Genomic DNA, 22,391 nt, shown 5'->3' with positions numbered 1-22,391 from the left:
AAGAACAAAATATTGAGTCTACAAATGCATTTTAAAAATAACTTTAGGACAAATATTCAAAAAATCAATTCTTTTTAATCTCATTGATATCTGCAGTAAATGTCAGAGCTACTGTGATAATCACTTCAACCTTCTTCAATGGTTGAAAAATTCTAACAACAGAAATTTTGCCGCTTGTTGCACAAAAACCTGGGAAGATAAATTGACATAATTATGGTTTCTACATGAGTATATTAACTTCCTGCTTTCACTTAGCGTGTGGTTTAGTGTAAATGAATATGGTTCAAGCATTACATTCAAATAAGTGCTCAGAGATCCGAAAATACTGTCAGCCTTATGGGACAGTGTCCTATTGGAAAATATCCCATGGCAGTATTGTGAAGAACCAGAAGGAATCAATCCCCAGTGTCCCCGGATAATGTTGATCCCTCAATCAACCAACACAGAATCCTTGAATAATGCCACATAAGTGGAATCATTCAGCCCATTATGTGGCCATAACTTTTTTAAAAAACCAGGTTAGTTAAGTCCCAAACACTCAGTTTTGGGGATTTAACCCTGTAAATTCTTCATCCTTGAGCACCTCTTCAAATTCTCATTGAACATATTTTCAAAATTTGTAGCCACACTGCTTTGTGACAGCCATGCCAGATGCTGACAACTGACTGAAAGCTGGAATGCTGGGAACAGTTTGAGGTCCCTTTAGACAATAGACAATAGGTGCAGGAGTAGGCCATTCAGCCCTTCAAGCCAGTGCCACCATTCATTATGATCATGGCTGATCATCCTAAATCAGTGTCCTGTTCCTGCCTAATCCCCATAACCCTTGATTCCACTGTCTTTAAGAGCTCTATCCATCTCTTTCTTGAAAGTATCCAGAGACTTGGCCTCCACTGCCTTCTGGGACAGAGCATTCCATATATCCACCACTCTCTGGGTGAAGAAGTTTCTCCTCAACTCCGTTCTAAATGGCCTACCCTTTATTTTTAAACTGTGTCCTCTGGTTCTGGACTCACCCATCAGCGGAAACATGCCTCCTGCCTCCAGAGTGTCCAATCCCTTAATAATCTTATACATCTCAATCAGATCCCCTCTCATCCTTCTAAACTCAAGTGTATACAAGCCCAGTCGCTCCAATCTTTCAACATATGATGGTCCCGCCATTCCGGGAATTGACCTTGTGAACCTTTGCTGCACTCTCTCAATAGCAAGAATGTCCTTCCTCAAATTTGGAGACCAAAACTGTATACAATACTCCAGGTGTGGTCTCACCAGGGCCCTGTACAGTTGCAGAAGGACCTCTTTGCCCCTATACTCAATTCCTCATGTTATGAAGGCCAGCATGCTATTAGCTTTCTTCACTGCCTGCTGTACCTGCATGCTTGCTTTCATTGACTGATGTACAAGAACACCCAGATCTCGTTGTACTTCCCCTTTACCTAACTTGACTCCATTTAGATAGTAATCTGCCTTCCTGTTCTTGCCACCAAAGTGTATAACCACACATTTATCCACATTAAACTGCATCTGTCATGCATCCCTCCTCACCTAGCCTGTCCAAGTCACCCTGTATTCTCATAACATCCTCCTCACATTTCACACTGCCGCCCAACTTTGTGTCATCAGCAAATTTGCTAATATTACTTTTAATGCCTTCATCTATATCATTAATGTATATTGTAAATAGCTGCAGTCCCAGCACCGAACCTTGTGGTACCCCACTGGTCACTGCCTGCCATTCCGAAAGAGAGCCGTTTATCACTACTCTTTGCTTCTTGTCAGCCAGCCAATTTTCAATCCAACTCAGTATTTTGCCCCCAATACCATGTGCCCAAATTTTGCTCACTAATCTCCGATGTGGGACTTTATCAAAGGCTTTCTGAAAGTCCAGTACACTCCATCCGGTGGCTGTCCCTTGTCCATCTTCACAGTTACATCCTCAAGAAATTCCAGAAGATTAGTCAAGCATGATTTCCCCTTTGTAAATCCATGCTGACTCTGACCTATCCTGTTACTGCTATCCAAATGAGTCATAATTTCAACTTTTATAATTGACTCCAGCATCTTTCCTACCACTGACGTCAGGCTAACTGGTCTGTGATTCCCTGTTTTCTCTCTCCCTCCTTTCTTGAAAAGTGGGACAATATTAGCCACCCTCCAATCCACAGGAACTGATCCTGAATGTTCCTACTTATTTACCCTTATTTAAGAAAAAATATTCTAGCATTGGATGCAGCCCAGTGAAGGTTCACGAGGCTGATAACAGGTAAGGAGGGATTATCTTATGAGGAGAGATTGTGCCTGTACTCATTGAAATATAGAAGAATGAGAGGTGGCCTTACACAGGGCCACACAAGATTCTCAGGGACGTGACAGAGGAGATGAGGAGACGTTGTTTCCCCTTGTGGGAGAATCTAGGACCAGAAGCAACATCCCAGAAGAAGAGGTTGCCCATTGAAGACAGAGACGAGGAGGAATTTTGTCTCTCTAAGAGGAGTGAATCTGTGTAATTCTTTGCCACAGAGAGCTGTTGAGACTGGGCCATTAAATACTTTCAAGGCTTAGATAGACAGATGTTTAATCAGTAAAGGAACGAAGGTTATTGGGAAAAGGCAGGAAAGTGGAGTTGAGGATTATTATATCAGCTATGATCTCATTGAATAGTGAAGCAGACTCAATGGGCTGAATGGCCCACTCTGCTCCTGTGACCTATGGTCCAACGGTCATTATTCTTCTAGATTTTGATGCTTTCTGGTTATTGACCCGCTTCCAAAGGAATACATTGTTCTATTTACTTGATCAAAGCCATTGATAATCTTGAGAATCTCTATTTGCTCATTTCTTGACCTGTTCCGTAGTAATGAATGTTTCAAATCTCATCCTCACAACTGAGGTCACTCACTTCTGACTTTAGTGAATATGATCCCCACTTGTGAGAGAAAATGTTCCTTTTTTAGATCACTGTACACTGCAGAATATTTATTAGCAGTCAACACGATTTACAGAAATCCTTATTAAAATAGGAACTGGAACAAAAGCAAACAAGTGGTAGAGTGGGTGCACAGCAAAAGAATCTTCACTATTACATTTTGTCTGTGAGAATCTTCACTTTCTCACTGACAGGGATGGCACAGTGCTTTCGTAGTGCTGCCTCACAGTGCCAGGGACCTGGGTTCAATCCAACCCTTGGGTGACTGTCTGCATACAGTTCGCATGGGTTTCCTCTGGTTGCTCCCAAAATCCACAAACCTGCCTGCCCTGGTCAACCCATCGTCTCAGCCTGCTCCTGCCCCACCGAACTCATCTCCACCTATCTGGACTCCATTTTCTCCCCTTTGGTCCAGGAACTCCCCACCTATGTCCGTGACACCACCCACGCCCTCCACCTCCTCCAGGACTTCCAATTCCCTGGCCCCCAACACCTCATATTCACCATGGACGTCCAGTCCCTGTACACCTGCATTCCGCATGGAGATGGCCTCAAGGCCCTCCGCTTCTTCCTGTCCCGCAGGCCCGACCAGGCCCCCTCCACCGACACTCTCATCCGCCTAGTGGAACTCGTCCTCACACTCAACAACTTCTCTTTTGACTCCTCCCACTTCCTACAGACTAAGGGGGTGGCCATGGGCACCCGCATGGGCCCCAGCTATGCCTGCCTCTTTGTAGGTTACGTGGAACAGTCCATCTTCCGCACCTACACAGGCCCCAAACCCCACCTCTTCCTCCGGTACATTGATGACTGTATCGGCGCCGCCTCTTGCTCCCCAGAGGAGCTCGAACAGTTCATCCACTTCACCAACACCTTCCACCCCAACCTTCAGTTCACCTGGGCCATCTCCAGCACATCCCTCACCTTCCTGGACCTCTCAGTCTCCATCTCAGGCAACCAGCTTGTAACTGATGTCCATTACAAGCCGACCGACTCCCACAGCTACCTAGAATACACCTCCTCCCACCCACCCTCCTGCAAAAATTCCATCCCCTATTCCCAATTCCTCCGCCTCCGCTGCATCTGCTCCCACGATAAGACATTCCACTCCCGCACATCCCAGATGTCCAAGTTCTTTAAGGACCGCAACTTCCCCCCCACGGTGATTGAGAACGCCCTTGACCGCGTCTCCCGCATTTCCCGCGACACATCCCTCACACCCCGCCCCCGCCACAACCGCCCCAAGAGGATCCCCCTCGTTCTCACACACCACCCTACCAACCTCCGGATACAACGCATTATCCTCCGACACTTCCGCCATTTACAATCCGACCCCACCACCCAAGACATTTTTCCATCCCCACCCCTGTCTGCTTTGCGGAGAGACCACTCTCTCCGTGACTCCCTTGTTCGCTCCACACTGCCCTCCAACCCCACCACACCCGGCACCTTCCCCTGCAACCGCAGGAAATGCTACACTTGTCCCCACACCTCCTCCTCCCTCACCCCCATCCCAGGCCCCAAGATGACATTCCACATTAAGCAGAGGTTCACCTGCACATCTGCCAATGTGGTATACTGCATCCACTGTACCCGGTGCGGCTTTCTCTACATTGGGGAAACCAAGCGGAGGCTTGGGGACCGCTTTGCAGAACACCTCCGCTCAGTTCGCAACAAACAACTGCACCTCCCAGTCGCAAACCATTTCCACTCCCCCTCCCATTCTCTTGATGACATGTCCATCATGGGCCTCCTGCACTGCCACAATGATGCCACCCGAAGGTTGCAGGTACAGCAACTCATATTCCGCCTGGGAACCCTGCAGCCATATGGTATCAATGTGGACTTCACCAGTTTCAAAATCTCCCCTTCCCCCACTGCATCCCTCAACCAGCCCAGTTCATCCCCTCCCCCCACTGCACCACACAACCAGCCCAGCTCTTCCCCCCCACCCACTGCATCCCAAAACCAGTCCAACCTGTCTCTGCCTCCCTAACCGGTTCTTCCTCTCACCCATCCCTTCCTCCCACCCCAAGCCGCACCCCCAGCTACCTACTAACCTCATCCCACCTCCTTGACCTGTCCGTCTTCCCTGGACTGACCTATCCCCTCCCTACCTCCCCACCTACACCCTCTCCACCTATCTTCTTTACTCTCCATCTTCGGTCCGCCTCCCCCTCTCTCCCTATTTATTCCAGTTCCCTCCCCCCATCCCCCTCTCTGATGAAGGGTCTAGGCCCGAAACGTCAGCTTTTGTGCTCCTGAGATGCTGCTTGGCCTGCTGTGTTCATCCAGCCTCACATTTTATAGTCTAAAGATGTGCAGGTTAGGTGGATTGGCCATGCTTAAATTGCCTATAGTGCTGAGGAATGTGCAGGCTAGGTAGGTTAGCGATGGGAAATGCAGGTCAGTGTGGCCTGAATGGCCTGCTTCCACACCGTAGGCTTTCGGTGGGTGCTGTTTGTGTCCTGCCTATTGTAAAAACACTTCCTTGTGAATGTGTGTGTGTGTGTAGAAGCAAACTGGAACTAACAATTTCAGTTAGATATTAAATTTACTTAGTTTAACATTCAATCCTGATTTAAATCAGAATAAAATATAAAACTGAAACAACTGAACTCTGCAGTGCTCTAACTCTGTCTAGCCATAGCTAAGTAACAGGCATAAATTAGAGTGCAGAGCAAACATGCAATTCTCTATTCATTAGATGTCAATTGACACTGTCTGCTGGTTTCGACGAACAAGTTGAGGTTACAGCAGGTGGTGTTCAACTTGGTTTTGTTAGCTTGTAATATAACAGCTGTATTTTCTTAAGTGACCTTAGGACAGGTTCCAATATCGAATCTTATTAGGAGATAATAAGTCAATTATAATAATAAGTCAATTAAAGTTAATTGAATGTCACCAGCTGATTTTTTCATAGTACATTGTTTGGGGACCTACCCCTTTCTCATTAACACTTCAGGTATTAGCTTAGCCTTCAGGTGTAAAATGATTTCCACCTGGCCTCTCACTAACTTGTAGTTTCTTCAAAGTAAAGGATTTGCCTTTTCCAACAGGTTGAAGTTCAGTTTTAATTCAACCTCAAAGTAGAATAAATTGTTGCTGTATGTAATTAGTTTGTGGATGTTCAGTTTTATAATTTCAAAATTAAAGTGAGTTTTTAAACTGTTTGGTATCAGGAAAAAGTGATTGAACCCAGTGTGGAGCAACAGTAGACCCATAGCCAAAGAAAGACTGTAATTTAGAAATTTTAATTTCATTTCTTAATTCCTATTTTATACTAAGAAGAACTGTGTAATGTTGAGCTTGATTTTTTTTAAACTTAATATTTTGTACCTAGGTACTTTGTGCATAAGACTGTTCTGTGGATAGCGATATTGTAAACTTTTTACCTTACTCCTGTATCCCTGTACATGTGGTGATAAAACTGAATTCTAAATTAGAATTCAAACTAAGGCCTGTTGTACATGGAACAGCCACCAGTGTGTTGGTTTTATGCTGAAAATGTTTGTTTTTTTTTAATTCACTCATGAGATGTAATTGTCACTAAATAGGCCAGCATTTATTGTCCATCCCTAGTAACCATGGAGAATGTGGTGGTGAGCTGCCTTGTGTGTAGTCTGTGTGCTGTGGGTTGACCTGCAATGCCCTTCTGGGAGGGAGATCCAGAATTTTGACCCAGTCAGTACTGACAATATGTTGTGAAGCTGGATAATCACAGCAGGCCAAGCAGCATCTCAGGAGCACAAAAGCTGACGTTTCAGGCCTAGACCCTTCATCAGAGAAGGGGATGGGGTAAGGGTTCTGGAATAAATAGGGAGAGAAGGGGAGGCGGACCGAAGATGGAGAGAAAAGAAGATAGGTGGGAGGTAGGGAGGAGATGGACAGGTCAAGGAGGTGGGATGAGGTTAGTAGGTAGGAAATGGAGGTGCGGCTTGGGGTGGGAGGAAGGGGGTGGGTGAGAGGAAGAACAGGTTAGGGAGGCAGAGACAGGCTGGACTGGTTTTGGGATGCAGTGGGTGGAGGGGAAGAGCTGGGCCGGTTGTGTGGTGCAGCTTTTGTGCTCCTGAGATGCTGCTTGGCCTGCTGTGTTCATCCAGCTTCACACTTTATTATCTTGGATTCTCCAGCATCTGCAGTTCCCGTTATCGCTGACAATATATTTCTGAGTTAGGATAGTGGGTGCCTTGGAAGGCGATATTCCCACTGCCCTTGTCCTTCTAGATTGCGGTACTTGTGGGCTTAAAAGATTCTGTCTAAGGAACTGTAATGAATTTCTGCAATGCACCTTGTAGATAATACATAGTGCTATTACTGAGCGTTAGTGGTGGAGAGCAGTGAACATTTATGGACGTGATGCTAATCCATACAGGTGGCTGGTGTCCAGCTTCTTGAGCGTTAGAACTGCACCCATTTAGGCAAGCAGGGAGTATTCCATCATGCTCCTGCCTAGTGCCTTGGAGATGGAGGTTCAGAAGGTGAGTTATTTGCTGCACTATCCTTAGCCTCTGGCCTGCTTGTTTTACCTGCTGTAAGAATATGGTGAGGCCAGCCCAATTTCTCATCAATGGTAGCCTGCAGAACATTGATAATGGTGAGTTCAGCAATGGTAACACCATTGAATATGGTTAGATTTGCCTCCTATTGGAGATGGTCATTGCCTGGTATTTGGGCAGTGCGAATGCTGTTACTCAGCCCAAGCCTGGATATTGAACAGATCTTATTATATTTAGGCCACTTCAGAATGCCAATTGGCCAAATGATGTATTCAACACCAATGAAGTTCAACATTTACATCAGTGTCGCAAGCCACTATCATCTGATGTCCTGTGTAGTTCCAAAACTCTTGCTGTTAATTGTTCTTTTTTAGTTTCAATACTTTGTGGAAAGATGATGGTCTTTTGGAATTATAAAGATTGTAAGTGTCATTTATGTTAAATGCCGTTAGTGAGGCAGATCATCTTAATCAACAATAGCACTACAAAAGCTTTCATTGAATCCCTACAGTGTGAAAGTAGGCCGTTCAGCCCATTGAGTCTGCACTGACCTTCCAAGCATCCCAACCACACAACCCCAAAGCCTCCCCTTGCAATTCTGCGTTTCCTGTGGCTAACCAATCTAACATCCACATCTTTGGACTGTGGGAGGAAAATGGAGCAAACTCACACAGACACATGGAGAATGTGCAAACTCCACACAGACAGTCGCCTGAGGGTAGAATTGAACCCAGGTGCCTGGTACTGAGACAGCACTGAGCCACTGTGCCACCCTTCATGAAAAAAGTCAGGGTGTGTGGGGTCAGGAGCCAGGAACAGACTGAATTGAACTGGACTAAAATTAGAGACTGGGTTAACACTTAGAGTCCAATATGATTCTATGTTAGACCTGGAAAGGATTGTTTTCTTTTATTTATAAAGGAACTGATTGGGTATAAATTGAGAGCAACTTCATAGTTGTACAAGTTAGGAAGTGGTCTGTAGGGATATGCATGTGAACTCTAGTCATAAATATACACAGGTCCTGGACTCTGAATGTGAAGCTCTGGTATTAGAATTGGGGGTGGGTGGTGGTGGTCAGGTGAGAGTGAAAATGTTTGGGTTGCACCAAGAAATAAACTGGGTTGTGCAGTATGTACAAAAATATCCAATAATATACAGTACAGCACAATAACTGGCTCTATGGTCCACCAATCCTACACCGATTCCTAATCTTTAGACGCACCACATATTGCCCACTTGGGATTTCTCTCTGTCTGTTCACCTCCCATTCATGTCCATCAAGATAAAAAAGTTGCTAATGTGCCTGCTTCCATCACCTCCACTGGAGTGTTCCAAGCGCCAAGCACCCACTGTGTGAAACTTTGTTTCTCCATCTCATCATGTACTGTACCCTTTCCACCCTGAGGGGGAAAAAGCCACTGACTATCCACTATCTATACCTCTCAAATTTGTAGACCTCTCAGATCGCCCTTTGGCTTCCATCTTTCCACTGAAAACAATCTGAATTTATCTAACCACTCCTCATAACAGGAACCCTCCTGACCAGGCAACATCCTGGTAACCCTTTCTGCACCCTTTCCAAAGCATCCATGTCCTTCTGGTAGTGTGCTGAACAGAACTGCATGCAATGTTCCAAATGTTGGCAAACTAAAATTTTTGTACAGCTGTAACATAACTCGCCAACTTTTATATTCAATGCCCTGGCTATTGAAGGCAAGCGTGCTGTATGCCTTCCTGATCACCTTATCCACCTATGTTGCCACTTTCGGGGATCCATGGACCTGTGCACCCAGATCCCTCTGCATGTTGATGCTCCTGAGGGTTGTGCTGTTTATTGTATAATTTGTACCTGAGCTTGTTTTTCCAAAATGCATCACCTTCCATCCGACCAGATTAAACTCCACCTGCCATTTTTCTGCCCAATTCTGCTATCTGTATCATTTGACAATCATCTTCACTATCTGCAACTCCAATTTTAGTGCCATCCACAAACATACTAATCAGGTGCCCTACGTTTTCCTGTAGACCATTTTTATGTATATTATATTACACACGACAAAAGTCCCAGCACTGATTCCTGCAGAACCAGTTACTGATTTCTGTTCCAAAAAGCACCCATCCACCCATAATCTCTGCATTCTATGACCAAGCCAGTTCTTTGACCATCTAGCCAGCTCACCCTGGATCACATGACTCCCTACCTTCTGTACCAGCCTGCCATGAGGTACCCTTGTCAAATGCCTTACTAAAGTCCATGTTGATACATCCACTACCTTTCCCTCATCAATCATTCTTGTCACCACCTCAAAAATCTCAATCAAGTTGGTAGACATGGCCATCCCTGCACAAACTTAAATGTATTTCAAGACACCCAGTACTTCCTCCTTTTTGTTATGTTGACCTGCCCGAGAGTATTCACACACCTTTCCCTAACCTCAATACCCCTCACACCCATCTGATGATTACCAATTTAAAGTACTCGTTAAGGATCTAATCCATTTCCTCTGGCTCCACACATAACCTCTCTCCTTTATCCCTGAGTGGGCCTATCCTTTCCTTAACTACCTTCTTGCTCCTAACATATGTATACAATGCCCCAGGATTCTCCTTAACCCTGCTGGCCAAGGACCCATGGCCTCTTTTAGCCCTCTTAACTCCCCATTTGAAGGCTTTCCTACTTTCCTCTATATTCTTCAAGGACTTTGCCAGTCTTTAGTTGCCTGGGCCTTTAGACATTTTTTTTTGACTAAGATAATATTTTCACCTATAATCCAGGGCTCCTGAACCCTACCATTCCTGTCCTTCATTTTCATGGGAACATACCAGTCCAGCACTCTAATAAGTAGGTCTTTAAAAAGCCTCCCACATGTCAGATATGGGTTTATCCTACCACAGCTGCTCCCAATCCACATTCTCCAATTCTTGCCTAATTCAGATATAATTGGCTGGCCTTGCTCCAGTTTAACATTTTCACCCAAGGTCCACCCTTGACCTTATCCATAAGCATTTGAAAACTTACAGAATTACGGCCACAATTTCCAAAATGCTCCCTCACTGAAACTTTGGTCACCTGGTTGGGCTCATTTCCCAATGCCAGGTCTCGTATGGCCCCGTCCCTCATTGGACTATCCACATAATTTTTCAATAAACACTCCTGGACACACCGAACAAACTGCTCGCCATCCAAACTCCCGGTATTACGGGAGTCGCAGTTATATGTGGGGGTGGAGTTTAAAATCACCCACCAGAACAACCCTGTAAATGGTAAGTTAAATTTTCATTCAGATAAATGTGAAATGGTTCATTTTGTCAACAGGAATTTGATCACATATTCCCTGGAAGTTAGTAAGACTCATTGGGAACGTACAAGGGTGTGTGGGTCAAAGGAATTGTGTGGGCTAATTGAAACAGATGCTCATTAATCTTCAGAATTCTGTAGCTGCAGGAACAGTAGAGCTTGGATCATTAAATATACTCAAGGCTGAATTTGATAGATTTTGGATCTTTACAGGGGCATTGAGAGTAACGGGAGGATAAACTGGTTCTTTGTCCAAATTCCTAATAATAATGAGTCTAGCTTAACAGCAAGATTTTTTTCTTGATAAACATTTTGTTAATATTTGTTTGGAACGTTTTAATGTGACTCTAATTGACAATCTTTCTTGATCAATCAGTTAAATCTGAAGGATTAGGGTTAAGTCTGTTCTGTGCTCATCTAATACCCACATTTACCCAATTCCCTGCCATAATCCAAACAGGCACTTTCTCTAATTCATCCCCTCATCAGCCCAAAAGAAGCAATAGATTGTATTGAAACAACAACAGAAATTTCTGAAAAACTCAGCAGTTTCATAGAATCCTTAGTTTGGGGTCATGCCCTTCAGCGCATCAAGCCCACACTGACTGTCCAAGGAGCAGCCTACCCAGATCTACCCCCATACTCTCTCCCCGTGCTTTCCATTAGCTAATCCACCCAGCCTGTGTGTCCCTGGACTCTTTGGGAAATTTAGCACAATCAATCCATCTAACCTGTACATCTTTGGGCTATGGGAGGAAACCCACACAGACATAGGGAGAATGTGCAAATTCTGCACAGACAGTCACCTGAGGCTGGAATCGAGCCAGGGTTCCTGGTGCTGTGAGGCTGCAGTGCTAACCACTGAGCCACCATGTCACCATTAGCAGCATCTCTGGAGAGAAGTCAGAGTTAGCATTTTGGGTCAAGTGACCTTTCCTCAGAACTGATGGCAGCTAGGAAAATATTGTGGATCATATTGAATTGTTCCAAGTTGAACCTTGGTATGTGCCCTCATACATCTGGTTCTATCCCATTCTATACGACATGTTTGCCAAAACAGCTAATAATTAGAAAGAAAACCTGTATTTCTATTGTACCTGCTCGCAACTTTGTGATATTATAAAGTGCAGAACAGACAAATAATAACATTACCGTTAAATGTAACGCTGAGTTCAATTCAATTTGGGAATAACTTATGGTCGCAGACCTGTTTGTCCAAACCTGTAAGAGGTATACAGTTACTTCCTGCTGGGAGGTTAATCTTCTGTTAGATATTCGATTGTATGTTGGCACCTTGTGAATGGATTGGTGCTTTGACAAAACAATATAAAAGTGACATGTTTTCTAGTTAAAACTGGGTTAACCTTGTTTAACAACAACTGCTGAGATGAGAAATAGGACATTTCCCATCCTGTGCATCTGTTGGATGTAATGTTTCCAAAGTGCTGCCATTTAAAAACAAATTAATAAAGGGATGTGGGTGTCTCTAGCTGGGCCAGCATTTATTGCCTGTCTCCAGCTTGACTTGAGAAGGCGATGGCGAGCTGCCTTCTTGAACCGCTACTGCCCATGTGGTGTAGTTACATCCATATGCCGATAGGGAGAGAGTTCCAGGATTTTGACTTGGTGACACTTGACGGAACAGTGTTATATTTCCATGTCAGGATAGCGAATGGCTTGACTCTCTGTGTCTGTCTCTCTGTCTAGAGACAAACAACTGATGGTGAGTTTAACCTGAAGGTCATCACACCTTGGGTGAGGTTGAGAAGGCAGGACTCCATGATGACCTCAGGTTGGCGTGGAAATTAAACCTGTGCATCACTCTGTATCACTAACGAGGTTCGTGAGCTTGGAAGGTGCTGTTTAATGAGCCTTGGTGTATCGTAAGAAGCCTTTCAACTCCATTTATTTTAAATAGATATATACAATGTGTGGAAGATTAAATACCTGGACAGCAAGGATGTGAGTTCAGGGATACTGTGTACTGAGCATTTTGTGAATCTGCACTGTTGTCAACATATGGTGGTTATATGTGTTAATGTTTTGTCGAGCCTCACTTTCAGGAATGGTGCGCCACATATGATAAGGATGTGGAGCTGGGCCCCCAGGCAATTCCCCAGGCCATGAGCTCTTGGGGATTTTACTGATGGTTGCCAAATGGAAGTGAAGTATTTCTTCATGGAAAAGCAAAAGTATTTTGGGACATCTTTGAGAATGGTCCAATATGGTAAGGAGAACTTTTAAAAAGCATTTAGAACGTTGAAGGTTTAGATCCAAGAAAATCCTGCCTTCAATGTCTCTGAGGCCGGAATGGGATGTTCCATTCCAAGGACCAGCGTTCCTGAGAGTGTGGAGGTCTTTAGAGAATGTGCAGAGGAAGTTTTCACGTCTCTTCCGAGGGATTTAGGACATTACCCATGGAGTGACCAATGAAGCAGCTTCACCTTCAAGTAGAGAAGATTAAGAGATTTATTATACAAGGATTTTATGGGAATACATGGGGGGAGAAAGGCTTCCAGTGGCAAGGCAGTCAGTATCCAAGGCTGTGTCTGAAGGTTATCAGTGGAAGAACTTGAGAAACTTCAGAAACAAGTTTCTGATCTGGACTGCAGTGCCTGAAAGGCCAATAGATGCAAAATTCAATGATAATTTTCAAAAGGGCATTGGATTAGTCCCTGGAGGGGAGAATGTTATAGAATGTTACTTGAATTTAACCAAAATAGCAGCTGCAGAAGAGTTGGCTTTTCTGTTGTTTGCCTTTGACCTCCATAAGACAGTGTTCCCTGCTTGTCCCGAATTACCATGAGGAGTGGGAAATTAAAAGGCAAGCACATTGTACTGGCCTGAGGAGATTATCGCTAGTTCCTTCCCTGAAGGATGTTACTGACCTAGTCAGATATAACACAGTAATCTCCTGATGTTTTGGAATTTAATGTTGTAAATGCTGTGGTGGGTTAGGGATTCCTGGTCTAATCCACTGAACCCAGCAGCCGGCCCCAGCACCATTGGTAGACAAGTGGTTTGTTTGTTGTGAGTTCCTTCTAATTTTGTCAACAACATTTATTTTGTCCTGAGCATGATATAAAGGTCCCAGTTTGGTTACTGTTCTGTTTTTTTTCATCAAACAATGACTGTGTTTAATGATAATTACCAGAAACACAGCCAGAATGAACATTAAAAATTTACACCTTCGGAATTCCTGAACCATAGCTTACCTGGTAACAAAAAAAATGAATGGAATGGAATCCCGGGTGAATTCTTTCTCCTCTTTAAATTGACACTGCTCCTGACACACAATCAATGGTAATTTTAAGCTGATAAGGGACATAGACCTCAGCTTTCACTTGTGCAGTGATGGGCTTTTTTAATAGGATGTTGGAGATCTGGACCTTCCAGAAAAGGTTGTAGAGGCAAAATCTGTCACCATATTGAAACGTACTTGGATATACATGTGAAGCACTGTAACACTGAGAAAGGGACCAGCAGCCAGGAAGTTGTGTTGGGCAGGATACCTTGATCTTTATTGGCTAGCACAGACTCAATGGGCTGAATGGCTTCCTCATGTGCTGTGAGTTTCCTGTTCCTGTTACAAATTCTCCTGGAAAGATTTAAAAATGTTACTGCTTCCTACATAAGAGCTGTGTGGTGATGAATTGTTTAACTGAACGTTTGTGTTGCTGGCATTACATTGGGATTTGCATCAGTGCGAAAGGAATAGTTACTTCCTGACCTGAACCCAGCTCCATTTGGACTTGAGCAGGAGATCATCCTTTCAACAGTTCAACCTTCTCACCTTGTAATAGGAAGCAGTAAAAAAAGTATTTGAAATGTAAAGATCAAAGCCTCAGAGGTCAGGTGACCTTTCAGTGATCCATGTAGGTGGACTTTAACAGATTTTAAAAATGATTTCTGAATGTCAGCGAGGTGTCTGAGTATGAGCCTATGTCTTTAGCTGAATGTAGCATATACTCTGTGCTGCTGATTCATATGTCATTGATATTAAGCTCAAGCAACAGAATAACTTTCATTTGTATAACACCTATGACTTAGAAGGAGATCCAAAGCAGTGTTTGATCTAAGCTGCAGGCCAGACAGCAATTCAACACGAGCTGTCTGCACAGTGGTCTCTTTAAAGGTGTGTGTTGTGTTATGTTCTCGATCAGTACGTCTGTGCGCCTTTGAGACATGCTCATGATGTCATCACTGTCTCATAGCGTGTGACCCGAGGATGTGAAAGTCTCATAACATCAAGTCATTTTGGATCACCTTGGAGCATGGCACTCAAATAAAGGCCCACATCTCTGGAAACTAACAGGTTAAAATTAGGCCAGACACATCTGTTCCTGAGGAATGCAATTTATAATTTGTGTAAAATGATTTGGATGAAAGTTCAGAAGATGTGGGAGCTAAATTTTCTGATAGCACAAGGATAGGTAAAGAAGTGAGTTGTGAGGAGGACATAAGGAGTCTACAAATGAATATCAATAATTCTGACAAATGGAATATAACATTGGAAAGTGTGAAAAATATATTGTCTGAATGCCTTGATGTTACAGAGCTCTGAGATGCAGAAAGATCTGAGTGTCCTAGTGCATGAATCATAGAAGGGTAGCACGCACGTACAGCAGGTAATTAGGAGATCTGTAGAGTCCTAAGGTCTATTGTGGGGGAGGTTATGTTTCTGTTATAGAGGATTTTGGTGAGACTCTATCTGGAGTCCTGTGCACAGTGCTGGTCACTATACATTTGGAAGCATGTTAATGTGTTGGAAGTTCAGAGAATGTTTGTCATTCTAATACTTGGAATGGGAGGATTGTCTCCTGAGGGAAAACTAGACAGGCTGGGCCTGTATCCTCGAATTTAGAGTCAGAGGAGACTCCACTGAAACTGATCCTGAGGGGACTTGACTGGGTTGATGTTGTAAGGGCATTTCCTCTTGTGGGAGAATTTAGAAATAGGCATCACCGTTTAAAAATAAGAATGCACCCATTTAAGACAGAAATAACGTATTTTGTCTGAGGGTTGAGAGTCCCTTCCTCAAAAGGCAATGGATGCAGAATCTGTAAATATTTTTAAGGCAGAGGGAGACAGATCCTTGATTTCTAAGGGGATGAAGGGTTATCGGAGTTATACGGGAACGTAGGGTTGAGGTTAAAATCAGATCAGCCACGATCTTATTGAATGGTAGAACAGGCCTGAACAGCCAACGAACTCTTGTTTTCTTGTTCAAAGCATTTGAACATTAATTTTAATAAAATGCCTGCTGATTTCTTCAATATCATAACACTCAAGCCCAGTTCCTTGTGTTATGGGAATGCATTTCCACATCAGTTAAAACGTCTGATTGGACACAAGCTCTTTTCAGTGTGCACACTGTGACCATTCAGGGGCGGCACGCTGCTACCCACGGTACCGGGGACCCAGGTTCGATCCCACCCTCGGGCAAATGTCTGTGTGGAGTTTGAACAGTCTCCCCATGTCTGCATGGGCTTCCTCCCACAATCCTCCCACTATGTGCAGATTAGGTGGTTTAACCATGGGAAATGCAGAGTTACAGGGATGGGCTGGGGTGGGTAGTAAGTGAGTCTGACTGGGGTGCTCTTCGGGGGAGTCGGTGTAGACTCAGTGGGTTGAATGGCCTGCTTTCACACTGTAGGGATTCTATGTGACAATTTTAAAGATGAAGTACGCAGTGAAAGGATATTAGAGGGAGCATTGATATAAATCGATTCACGTGCGTCTTGTCAAACCAAAACTTACACTAGTCATTTATGTTAGACAGGCAGGTTTGAAAGCAATATCTTCAGTAAAGAGAGAGAGAGAGAGAGTGACAGGTATTCAGTGGAGATAGGAGCAGAGGTCCAGAACGAAAGTTGCTACAAATGGTGGAATGATTTCAAGAGGCTGGAAAGTAAAATTGGAGAGTTGGGGCTGAAGGCAATTCCACAGAGAGAAAGAGGAGAATGTGAGAGCAAAGAAAGGTTTGAAAACCATCATGAGCATTTTTATATGGAGAAGCCTGCTGAATTAAAACAGTCAATGAAACTTTCTATTCTAGTCTCACCCCAGCAAAAGCTTGGATTAATTGGCAAAAACATATTTGAAGAGGTTTATAATGACTGCTGTTCAGTGGTTTTATTTTTATATGAAGCCAGATGTATTAAAGCAACTGCAAAATAAGAGCAATTAAATCCTTTGCAGGAGACAATATCAACTCAAATGCCGTAGCATGTAGCATGTAGCACAGTACAGTACCCTTTGGCCCACGATGTTGTGCCAACTTTTACCCTAAACCTAATGCCTATCTAACCTCCACCCCTACCTTATATTATCATCCATGTGCCTATCTAATAGCCGATTAAATGCCCCTAATGAGGCCGACTCCACTAACCTCTCCAACAATGCAACAATATAAAGCAACTTAAAACAACCTGCAATTGTTTCTATGACTCAAACAAGACCTAATGATCACTTCATTGGTTCCAGTGGTTCTTTATGTCAATGGATGTAAAGGCATTAAACCTGATCCAGCACATTTTACTTCTTTAAAAATGAGAGATAATACAGTGTGAAGCTGGAGGAACGTGGCAGGCCAGGCAGCATACAATTCTGAAGAAGGATCTATACTCTAAATGTCAACTTTTCTGCTCCTCTGTTGCCTGGCCTGCTGTGTTCCTCCAGCTCCACACTGTGTTATCTCTGACTCAAGCATCAGCAGTTCTTACTATCTCCTTTACTTATTTAAAGCCTTTTAATTATACTCAGCTGCTTGGGCCACAGGTCCTTGCTGTTTTAGCTCATTTTAAATTAATTAGTGTCACTATGTGCTCAATCAAATTTAGTTTATTTTCCCCAAACTGAGTCTACTGCAAAAGGTGGGTTTTTTGGCCAATATAAAGATGTTTTGAGATAAACCTTCAAATTTTAGTTTGGTAACCCCAATCAGTATTGTAAAACGTAAAATATTCTCAAAACAACTTGACTGCAAACTGCATTCGGATGAACAACAATGTTTGAATAATATATCCTAATAGGAGTGCTTAACAAGAATTCACTTGAAAAGCCAGCCCTCCCCAACAAAAGAACACAAAGACACAAATAGTGTAGAGCATATGACTTGTTTAGAGCAAAACATGATCCAAGCATTAAGTAAACTAGAAAAAGTATACCTTCCAATGTAAGAATGTAATATGAGGAATGCTCATCAAGTTTGTTGTAATAAGGCACTGTGTTGAATCCTTCATTACTATTTACTGATGAGCAGTCAAGTAAAAGACTTATTTGAACATATTAAACTCGGAAACCCACTGGACAAACTAGTCGCTGTAATACAGGTGCAATAATACATCCTGTGTGTCAAGTAAACCAGCATGAGATCAAAACTGTGTGCTTTAATGCCACGTAATTTGTGTTTTGATATCCTGTCTTATTATTTGCAGGTAAGAAAATCATTATAAGATAATTAACACTTGAGCCTAATTCCTTTCCATTTCTTCTGTTTCCAGGATAGATAAGTCTTTCATTCGTTTGAGGAGTACACAGTAAGTAACTTTTTTTTTAAAACTGTCTTGTGCAGTGGGTGCCTTATGCTGAGTTCCTGTTTTATTATTTGTTGCCTTAATGTTCTAAAGTTTACTCATAACTTGATATAGGGACAATAGAATGGAAATATGTTCAGCAATATGATTGTTTCCACTCATTGCGGTTTAACTAATTGAATACTCCTGTCAATCTGTCGATTAACTTATTGTATGGAATCTATATGAATGATGGAAATTAACACCACTTACACAAGGACATAGTGAAAGTCAGTAACATGAAGCTGTGTCACTGAGTATTTGGTTCCTTTGGACATCAAAGACTTATTTTAAACTCTGGCTGACATCTAAAGATTAGCAAAGAGTGAGCTTTGCCATGTTATAGTAACAATGTGAGAGGATGGCTAGGAAGTTGATGTATGTGTTCACAGATACCGAAAGGATTTTCAGACCTCTGGGTTTTCGCCGTTAATGTATAAGGATCGATCAATTCGTTAACTTGTTCAGTAATGAACACACGACATTTACTATTTTGCCAGATTGAAGGGATTCTGGTTCCTTGTTGGTGAGGAGTTGATGCTAGTAAATTCACTAGAACCAAAGAAAAGTGACAGCACAGAAAGAGGCCATTCAGCCCATCATGTCTACAACAGCTGCCCATTCTAACCCCTTTACCAGCTCCTGGCTGGTAGTCCATTGCTGATTCCAGCATTTCAGGTGCAGACCCCCTTTCTTCTTGAAAGAGTTTTTACCTCAACCATCAAACTGGGCAGTGAAATCCAGACACCCAGCCCCCTCTGAGGGAAATGATATTTTCCTCACGTCCCCTCTGATCCTTCTACAAGTCACCACCTTAAATCTGTGTCCCTTGGTAACTGACCTCTCACAGGTCACACAGCTCTATCCAAACCACTCATTACTTTGTACACCTCCATTCAGTCATCCCTCAGCTCCCCTGCTCTAAGGAAACCAATCAAGTTGATTCAACTTTTTCTCACACCAGCAATTTTCAAGCGTTGGCAACATTCTTATAAATCACCTCTGTACTCTTTCTCTAGAGCAGTTATGTTCCTCCTGTAATGAGGTGACCAGCAGTATAAACACAACTCCACTCTAGGACCAAACCAGTGTCTTATACAACTCAAGCTTTACACCCATGCTTTTGTATTTAGTGCCTTGCCTAATTAAGGAAAGCATCCCATATTCCTTCTCTACCACAAAATCAACCCGTCCTGATACATTCAAGGACCTCATGGACACTCACTCCACAGTCTTTCACTTCTTTTTTTATACCCCTCTCAATGTCTTCCATTCATTGTGTATTCTTTTGTTTGCTCTCCCCCTGTATACAACTTCCCACTCCTCCAGATTGCATTCCATATGCCATTTCTTTAACCACTCAACCAAGCCATTGGTGCCATCCCACAGTCGAGAGGATCCTCTTCATTATCAACAACCCCGCTAGTCTCTATGCTCTCTGAATTTCCTCATCATACCTTTCACATGTAGGTCTAGAACATGAATAGATCCCATGAACAGTTGCATGCTGAGCCGTCATTTTTGCTCCTTTTTGAGCCAGGTTTCTCTTATAGCAATGATATTCCCATGCGTCTAACTGGGTCTCAGTTTATCAATTTATTCACTATTCCTTGTGTTTATGTGGGGATCTTTCTAATATTGGTAATTTTCTGTGCTGAGCTTGAAAGAATGGAGAAAAATCAGCATCGAAGAATTATAATTTGACAATGAAATCATAGAATCCTACAGTGCAGAAAGAGGCCATTCAGGACATTGAGTCTGCACTGACTCTCTGAAGCACATCTCAGCCAGACCCCTATCCTTTCCCCAACACCTCTCATTTTACCATGTCTAATATGCCTATTCAGCACATCCATGGACCCTATGGGCAACTTAGCATGGTCAACCCACCTAGCCTGCACATCTTTGGGCTGTGGGAGGAAACCGGAGCACCAGTGGAAACCCGCTCAGACACAGGGAGAATGTGCAAACTCCACACGGACAGTTGCCCATTACCTTAGTACTGTGAGGGTGCAGTGCTAGCTACTGAGCCATAGTGCTGCCCATAAGGAGAATTTGGGGGATTAGGGAATATTAGAGAAATTAGACCTTTTTTTATTCATGCTGTCATTTAAACAAACTGTATATTCAGTCTGATTGTAAGTCACACTCTTGATTTTTTTATACATTTATTAACAAGCAAAACAAATTAATCCAACCCTTTTAGGCATAAACACTTATTAACATCCTTAAATAGGTTTCCAGGAGTAAGCATTGAAGGCAGAAAAATGGACTTATTTTGTTTATTAAAATAAAAAGCTGGCTAGGATACTTGTTGTAATATTCTGGAATAAATTTCTGAGGGACCATTGGTTGACTTCACCCATTTTGGATTTGAGATATTCATCAATTCTTTATCTTTGCAGTCGTTCTTTGTGTTTATTGCTCAATTGATAACTACCTGACTTCATAATCGAGGCTGGTCCTTGACTGCATTACATTGTTAAAGCTGCCACCTTTCTAGATTGAGGATCCACTGCTTCTTCCAAGAAGTGCACGTTACCCTTGCATTGAATTTGAAGAAGGTGAGGGTGTGCCCCCCCCTCCTCATTTATTCCTCATCAGAGAGTTCTTCAAAGAATTATTATCTGGCCTTCCACATGCTGATTGTGGAATCTTGTTGTTCTTGTTTGAATATCTTTGTAATTGAATCACCTTTGGAGGATGGCAATCGTAGAGGTGTTTGGAGTATGTTGAAGATTTGATGAGACACTACATCAAGGCAGGGTTTTCTTCCTAATTCTCTAATAAAACCCTCTGTACTTCCCCTACCCTCATGCCTTTTCCTCGTAACAAATTTGTTTTTTGTACAATACCATTTGACTCAACTTTCTTTCTTCCTTAATTTTAGTTTCCTTATTTTTAACTCTGAATAGTTAGTCATTGCCGCCTGGATCCTGGACTTAATAAATATTCCTCTCTTTCCTGAGACTGCAGTTCATGTATGATCTTGGCTGAAATCGGCGAGTTTCGGTCAAACCAGACAGCATTTACATGATTTAAAAAGTGCAAGAATCTATTGGGATAACCCTAAACTGATGGCAGGTCATTCTGGTCGTCACATTTGACTTTATTTTGAGACCAGAAATTATTGCTTCTCTTTTATAACATTGGGCATATTGTATAATTAATGTAGAGATTCTTCCCCATAAGAGACCACTAAGAGCTCTGTCTCCCTTTGCTAGAAAGTGGATTTTTGTCCCATTTTATCGAATTTCTAACATTGCTGGAAATAGCGAGTTTTGAGAAGATTTGTAGCTTAGGTTGAGGTTCTGGATGTGAGTTTGCTAGCTGAGCTGGAAGGTTAGTTTTCAGATGTTTCATCACCTTCTTTTTTATTTGAACAAAATACTTTATTCATAAGATGTACAAAAAATAAAACATTTACACACCTACCCAGTCATGCAAGCCGCTCCGGGTTACCCAGGGGGTACATACACCAACTAAAGGAAAAAAACAAACAAAGAAGAAAGAAAAAACAAAGCAAAGAAAATACCCCGGCAGTCGTCACCCCACACAGTCCCCGTTGGCCCCCTGACCAGTTGGGGAAGGCGCCGGCTGGGCCCAGTTACCAGATAGGGCCCTTTTTTCTAATCTGGACGAGGGGTTTCATACCGTGGTCTTTCCCCACCGCGCCTTGGCGGCGGCTGCCCCAAGCTTTAGCGCGTCCCTCAGCACGTAGTCCTGGACCTTGGAGTGCGCCAGTCTGCAACATTCGGTTGGGGTCAGTTCTTTCAGCTGGCAGACCAGCAAGTTGCGGGCAGACCAAAGAGTGTCTTTCACCGCATTGATGGTCCTCCAGGTGCAGTTGATGTTGGTCTCGGTGTGCGTCCCCGGAAACAGCCCGTAGAGCACAGAGTCCCGCGTCACGGAGCTGCTCAGGACGAACCTCGACAAATACCATTGCATCCCCCTCCAGGCCTCCTGCGCATAGGCACACTCCAGAAGGAGGTGATCGACAGTCTCGTCCCCCCCGCAGCCACCTCGAGGGCAGCGTGCGGTGGCGTAGAGATTCCGGGCATGCATAAAGGATCTCACTGGCAGAG

The 22,391-nt window shown here is 43.3% G+C and overlaps 1 protein-coding gene across 5 annotated transcripts in view; it reads left to right on the top strand.

Moving 5' to 3' along the window:
- rap1gapa (RAP1 GTPase activating protein a) overlaps nucleotides 1-22,391 on the top strand; it is a 599,377-nt gene that overhangs the window by 201,532 nt on the left and 375,454 nt on the right. For all 5 annotated transcript variants that reach the window (XM_059655569.1, XM_059655567.1, XM_059655576.1 and 2 more), the window contains one exon: nucleotides 18,235-18,270. Coding sequence is in view for 1 of the 5 variants with exons in the window: in XM_059655558.1 (XP_059511541.1) it covers nucleotides 18,235-18,270 (36 nt within the window). In the remaining 4 variants the exon portion in view is untranslated. The remainder of the gene's footprint in view (nucleotides 1-18,234; nucleotides 18,271-22,391) is intronic.

Source organism: Stegostoma tigrinum, chromosome 28 (genome assembly GCF_030684315.1).
Source record: "Stegostoma tigrinum isolate sSteTig4 chromosome 28, sSteTig4.hap1, whole genome shotgun sequence".
NCBI classification, from domain to species: domain Eukaryota; kingdom Metazoa; phylum Chordata; class Chondrichthyes; order Orectolobiformes; family Stegostomatidae; genus Stegostoma; species Stegostoma tigrinum.
The sequence above is the reverse complement of the archived record's forward strand: the minus strand, read 5'-3'. Positions and strand labels throughout refer to the sequence as shown.